The 6478-nt window shown below is 40.6% G+C and overlaps 1 protein-coding gene across 1 annotated transcript; it reads right to left on the bottom strand.

Moving 5' to 3' along the window:
• Positions 1–1592: 1592 nt before the first annotated feature.
• On the bottom strand, positions 1593–6222 carry SOSTDC1 (sclerostin domain containing 1). Its single transcript, XM_060782148.2, has 2 exons — positions 5837–6222; positions 1593–2807 (listed from the first exon to the last, which is right to left on the bottom strand). The coding sequence occupies exons 1-2, from the start codon at positions 6045–6047 to the stop codon at positions 2392–2394; spliced, it is 627 nt and encodes a 208-aa protein (XP_060638131.1). The 5' UTR covers positions 6048–6222; the 3' UTR covers positions 1593–2391.
• Between the last annotated feature and the right edge of the window lie 256 nt (positions 6223–6478).

Raw genomic sequence — 6478 nt, 5'->3', positions numbered from 1 at the left:
AGAAGAGGCAGAAATGGGTGCACTGGACTAAGGGTTCCTCAGGCATGAAAATGGACACGCCGGGCAGATAGGCACTAATGGTCTAGCAATTTTGATCAGTCATCTCCATAGAGCATACAAAGGATAGAGCCCACAAGGGAAGACAGAATCACACACCCAGTCCCTTTTGCAAAGTAGAGGTGCATGCATCGGCAAATCTCAGACCATTCGTCCTCCATATGCAAACAGGTACATGTACAACAAACAAAGCTGCCTTACTTTCCTGACAAAAAAAAAAAAAAACAGGAGTAGATGATCCAAAACAAGCAGCAGTTTAAAAACGGAGTGGTTATTCTGCTCTGTTTCACATGTCAAACCAGTTGGGTGATCACTGACCCTTCCTTCAGCATTGGCAGAGAGAGAAGGCTGTGGACCACACCTAATGGAAGAAGGCTTAAACAGAACAGGGATGGACTTGTTCTTAAAAGGCAAGAGGAAAAAATCAGGAGGAACACTTTAATGATTGCAACTGCTCTTGTAATAGAGGGATCAAATGTTATGGGACACCAGTTGTCATGCTACACAGTTGGCAACTTACTAGCCAAGTCAGTTAATTTTTACTATGCCACCAAAATGCCACTCTCCATAAATTAAGATGGTGGTGGTATACAGAAAGGCATCAAAATAGTGGCATCAATGGCTAATGCAAAATGTTATCACCACTTCATGTGTAAGTTCTCAATTGAGGAGGAAGCTGGAACAGCATCTATCAGAAAAGGAACACAGGAAATTATATTATACCAGTTTGGACCATTGGTTTATCTAGGACAGCAGTGTCCATGTTAGGGGTGGACAAGATCTGGGATTCAGGTTCTATTTTCCCACCAACATATGGAGAGGGGTTTGCATAAATTGATTTGATTGTTTGTAAAACGCTTCCCAAATGGGCAATTTTGTGTAGGTGGGCTTTAAAAATTGGCAGGGTGCTGTTCATTTGGTTTAAAATGAGAACCAATCCCCATCCTAATATCATTACTGTACTTTTTTCTTTTGCTTTTTCTTTCTGTATGTGTTGAGTCCCCTGCATGATTCCTATCTTAGTTTGTACTAGTAATAATAAAGGTTTCCCCTTGACATTGATTCTAGTCATGTCTGACTCTGGGGGGGAGGGGGGGTGCTCATCTCCATTTCTAAGCCGAATAGCCAGTGTTGTCTGTAGACACCTCCAAGGCCATGTGGCCAGCATAACTACATGAAGCGCCATTACTTTCCTATCAAAGTGGTATTTATTGATCAACTCACATTTGCATGTTTTCTAACTGCTAGGCTGGCAGAAGCTGGGACTAACAGTGGGAGCTCACCCTGCTCCCTGGATCTGAACCACTGACCTTTTGGTCAGCAAGTTCAGCAGCTCAGTAGTTTAACCCGCTGAGCCACTGAGGGCTCTGTTCTGTATTAACCAGGAATAATTATTCAAAAGTTTTCTCACCAGTAGCGAAGAACTGAGCCTGAAACCTTTTACAAGGAGATCAGGTGCTCTACCACTAAGCTACAACCCTTCTCATACCATTTGTCCATTTTCCCAGCATTATACCAAATAAAAAGAAAGACAATTATAGTGTTGATTTTTTTATTAAAATGGATGAAATCAATATGAAGTAAAGTCTACTTTTGCAATGAACAACTTTTTAAAAAATACAAATGTATTTTACATCATATGTACAAAATATGAGCTGAGCTGAAAATGAGAAATGAGAAACATACAAAGGTTAAAATACTTAGTTTACATTATCTACAAAATGTCTATTTCTGCTTGAACCACAAATCATAGAAAAAGATTTTGATGTGTAGAAAATGGTGATCATACATAAAACAAGGATCTTTAAAAAAAACAAAAAACACGTAAAAGCTCATTAAATAATTACATGGACAAATAAATAGGCTCTGTTCAAAATTATTTTACAGCTGCTGTCATGCATGTATTGTTTTCTTTTCATAATTTTGTAGTACAGATGTTTGCATGAAAGGAAAAGATCAACATGCACAATGCTTTTATTTCACCAGAGGAGAAACATGAGATGTGAGCATGAGATGTGGGATCCTGATAAAATACTTGATCAGGAAAGTGTGCTCATAAGAACTCACAGCAGCAGCTCTCTACAATACAAAATTCATTGAACATTCATTGCAACAGTTTTTTGTGTCCAGTAAGAAAAAAATAGAGGCATATAGCTCATGCCCATAAGTCCTTATGCACAGAATGCCCTTCTGAATTTGGTCAAAGCCACAAATGTATGTAGGCTCTTCTACAGTTGAGAAGGAACAATGATATGGGAGGCTTTCTATCAGTTGGTGAGGTCTGTAAAGCAGATGGCTATTAAATGTTCAATAGAGAGAAGCTATTGTCCAGTTCTAACTTGGAAGATGCTTCATGGACTTGCTGTTCCTTTTCCTCTCTTTATGATGGTGGATTGGCTTTGTCTGAGATGCTTCTTCAAAGTTGTGGCTGGATTCATTGTGTTGCCTGGTGTATCTCTTGCACTTGCAAGCTGTAACCACAGTTACCTTGTAGGTTCTTGTACTTCCATCCTGGCACTGAAGCTGAATTCTTTGTGTGCGTGTTTTGTCATTGACACATCTCCACTCCTGGGAGCTTCTTCTGCTCCAGTACTTGGACCCATAACCTCCTCCAATCCAGTTAGGCAGCACTGGTAAAGGGAGGCACTCTCCAGCACAGACCAGTTCTTTTAGAGGGTTGATGCTGGTACATTGGCCATCTGAAATATATTTGGTTGATCGCAGTTCCCGACAGCCAACTTGAACACGACCTGTCAGAGACACAGAGCATAGAAATCAGTGGTCAAATTATAATAATTTAAACCTGTTCTTTGCATCAGAATAGCTTACAAAGCCAGAATATGGGTGTTTAATGTGGCTGAGGAGTGGCATTCTGATGTATAGATGGTGGGTAATGTATGAGCCAGGAGATCCATGTCAACACCTATTTGTTTGATTGCTCCTCCCCCTTACTGCTGGAGGGGAATGCTGCAGTTGGCTTTCCTGTACAAATAACTGCTTGTGTGTGGTCTGCTCACATGCACAATTTAATAAATGACAAAAAGATATACAAAGAAACTGCAGTGGCTTCAGTTCCAGACTTGGCCAATGCAGTCTTTTTGGGTATCCACAATGCCTAGCTGTTTCCACATGATATATGCTGGGTGCAGTAATCTTTTGCTTTTGAGAGAGAGAAATCATTTGAGTGAGACTTCAATTCAAGCAGGCATGAGTATTCTGCTCATTTTACACCATTTGCAAAGTGGAAAGTAGAGCAAACCCCTTCTCTGTCTTAGAAAACCTGGGTCTGAATTGGAGCACACACAAGTTAAATTCATGGTTCAACTGCTGCCAGTCAATATTTACCAATTATTTTAGATTAATGGCTCCCAATTTTTTGTTCTTCAGGTGTTTTGGTCTTCTGGTCCCAGAATTCCTGACAGATACCCAGGTTGACTGAGTCTTCTGGATGTTGGAGTCATAAACACCTAAAGGACCAATGGTTGGGAACTATTGCCCTGCATGAATCTACTCCATATACTGCACCTCCTACTTGCAACTTTGGTCTTAATCTGATTGACTATACCTTATACTGCACTATTCCCAGGGAAACTATATAACAGCAAATTTCTCTGCTTTAGAATGAGTAGTCTATTATTTGCATATTGGTGCTGCCTCGGCTTCTGATGATATCAGAAATGCTTTCATCTGACTGCATTTCATTAAAAAATATCTTGTCTTTTGATCCTGGATGGATTTCTTCTGAGATATTAAGTACGAGTTTATCATGAACATGTATGTCTCTTGGCTTGGGAGTCTGGAATATTAATGTGCTATATTCAAATCAGCCATAAGTCAATGTTACAATGTTAGAGGTAAATTCGTTTTAAGGAATTTTGCCTATTCTATCACTAGTTAAATGTATTTTTCTTTAAGCAGCAGCAGGTAAGTACCCTTTCTCAAAAAAAGTCATGGTCCAAAACCCGAGGCAATGTTATTTCATTTTTTAAAAACTGACATTGTACCAAGTTGCTGAAGTAGCTGCAAATGCAGGCATGTTTGTGCCTGCATTCATCTGTAGATATCCTGACTGGAATAAGCCCTATTCCTTATTTTAATAATTACTCCTTTGAAATGAGTACACATCAGGCATTTCAACATACCATCTTTTCCTCTTATACCCCCCCCCCCCCCTTTTTAAAAGTTTTCATGGTTACCAGGCTCTGTTACTTAAGAGCAATGCAAATATCTGAATTATAGTTAATGATGGGAGTCTCCATGTTACTGATAAAATTTTGGCTTGCACTTGCTACTTGGAAACCCAGCAGATTCTTAGACATTAATATACACACATACACACAAAACACACACACACACACACACAGAGAGAGAGAGAGAGAGAGAGAGATCTTCACAATTGCCTCATAATTGAGATCTAGGTGGGAAAACTTGTGCAAAGGATTTATGAAACACAGGGCAAGCTAACTTGTCTTTTTTAAAGAATGAAGTTGGATCGGGCAACCCATGTGTATTAGATTTTTGCAACCATTCCATACCTCTAGAACTAGCAAGCATTCATCAAGGAATTGTCCCTTAATGTTCAGAGTCTGAGTGTGATGCCAACATGTCTTGGCTCAATCCACCAATATTTTCTGCTGTGAGGTCCCTTTTTAGTGTAAGAAAATTGTGTATTACCTAAAGTGAAGACTGCTTCAGTGACCGCCCTGTGTAGACTGGTTTGAGATGAGCAGACCTCTGCATGCTGCCACTCGCTTGAATAATTCTGATATCTGTTTGCATCCTGCACCTGGCTCAGGAATGCATGTGGGAAGGAAGTGGTTACCTTTGTATTGTTTTGCCTTTTTGAATGGCTGCATGTACACATGTTTAGTTTCTCTTTTCTTTTCTTCTTTTTTTTTAGCCATGGCCAGAATTTGCTGACAATGAATGCCCATTGGGCTGCTTCAATAAAGATACTTCCTGCATATGCTGAATAGCAATGCAGAGGAAGCCTTTTTGTCATTGAAAGATGGGGCTATCACTATCAACATCTTTTGTTTGAGATATAAAGGTGGTCCTACTGAATCAATGTGCCTTTCATACCTTTTAGAGTTGGAGAGTGGCACTGAGCTGCCCCAGGTCACGTTCCCCCCAACAATTCCTTATCAATTCCTTTTGAGCACCAGTCAAAACAGAAATGCCAGGCACAGGGTGAAGGGGACATTTTCAAAGGCATGTTGGAGCAAAGATTTCAAATAGCTCATGAACCTGTTTGTTTACACTAACTACAGACGTTTAAACAGGTAAGTGCTTAGTAAAGAAGTACAAACACTGTGCTGGAACTGAATCAAAACGGAGCTGCTAGAGATATATGTCAGCTTTGTGAAGTTGCCTTGAAAATGATTTTGTTGAAAAGCATAAAATGTGAAATGAGACCTAACAAGCTGTAAAGGAGGCAAGCAGGTAATCCCAAATTGCTCACCATGGGTTAAAAGAAAGGGAGGCAGTAGACATTTCTGCTTCCATAATTTATCTTTTGGTCTTTGTTCACCATTCCTCTATCCAAGGGAAAATCTCATCTAAGAGGAAAAAAGAAAACTACAAATTGAATTTTCAACTAATGTTTGGAACTTAGAAATAATTTGTTTTTAAAAGAGAGCAATCCAGGTAGACAGGGAGCTCTCTTTGAGGCAGACTTCTCAAAGTTAACTTCTAAAGGCAGGTACACATCCCTTGTGACAGACAGATGCAATACATCTGTAGTTAACTGTGGGAAAAGGCAAAAACTCAGAATACTTACTGCTCCGATCAAATCCTGGATGCCTTCCTCCATTCCTGGCTTGATTCAAGGCACTGTTGTTGCTGCCCCCACTGCCACCAGAACTGGCAGGGATGGATTTGACAACATGCGAGTAAAGGATCTCTGTCGCATCGTTTTTAAAAGCCCAGCAGCTTTTTAGCAGCACACAAGCCAGCAAAAAGCCAGAGAAGTGGAGAGTAGAGGGGAGCATGGCTGGTTAGAGAGAGAGCTACAGTTTGGCTCCTGGTGAAGAATCCCAGCTGTTGTTGCTGCTGCTGCCCGGTTGCGCTTTTCTGCAGCTCTGGAAATCCTTCCTCAAAGCCTTCCTTTTTATAGTCCCAGAGAGAGAGAGAGGCTTGGCACTCTTTCAAGTATAAACGTGGGGGAGATGAAAACACAGAGCAAAGAGAGTGGGATCCCCTGGAAAGAGGGTGGATTCTCTTGCCCATAGAAGGCTGCAGCTGAAAGGAGGGGCTGTGGGCAGGATTCCTGACTAAAGGTTTGTAGAATTGCAAAGGAGCAAATGTAACTGTAGACGGCATAGAGGGAAGACAAAGTGCAGTGCCATTTCTTTCGTACTCTTCAGAATCACCATCATCTATGACTGAAGGGATGTTGTTAGTAGTTGTCCATCTTAATGGT

The sequence above is a fragment of the Anolis sagrei genome, chromosome 6 (assembly GCF_037176765.1).
Source record: "Anolis sagrei isolate rAnoSag1 chromosome 6, rAnoSag1.mat, whole genome shotgun sequence".
Taxonomy (NCBI): domain Eukaryota; kingdom Metazoa; phylum Chordata; class Lepidosauria; order Squamata; family Dactyloidae; genus Anolis; species Anolis sagrei.
The sequence above is the reverse complement of the archived record's forward strand: the minus strand, read 5'-3'. Positions and strand labels throughout refer to the sequence as shown.

Bases quoted from the DNA above. Each gene is read 5' to 3' on its own strand.
- SOSTDC1 (XM_060782148.2), bottom strand. From the start codon at position 6,047: ATGCTCCCCTCTACTCTCCACTTCTCTGGCTTTTTGCTGGCTTGTGTG. The intron at 2,808-5,836 runs GTAAGTATTCTG...TGTCTCTGACAG, and splicing joins TCCAGGATTTGATCGGAGCA to GTCGTGTTCAAGTTGGCTGT.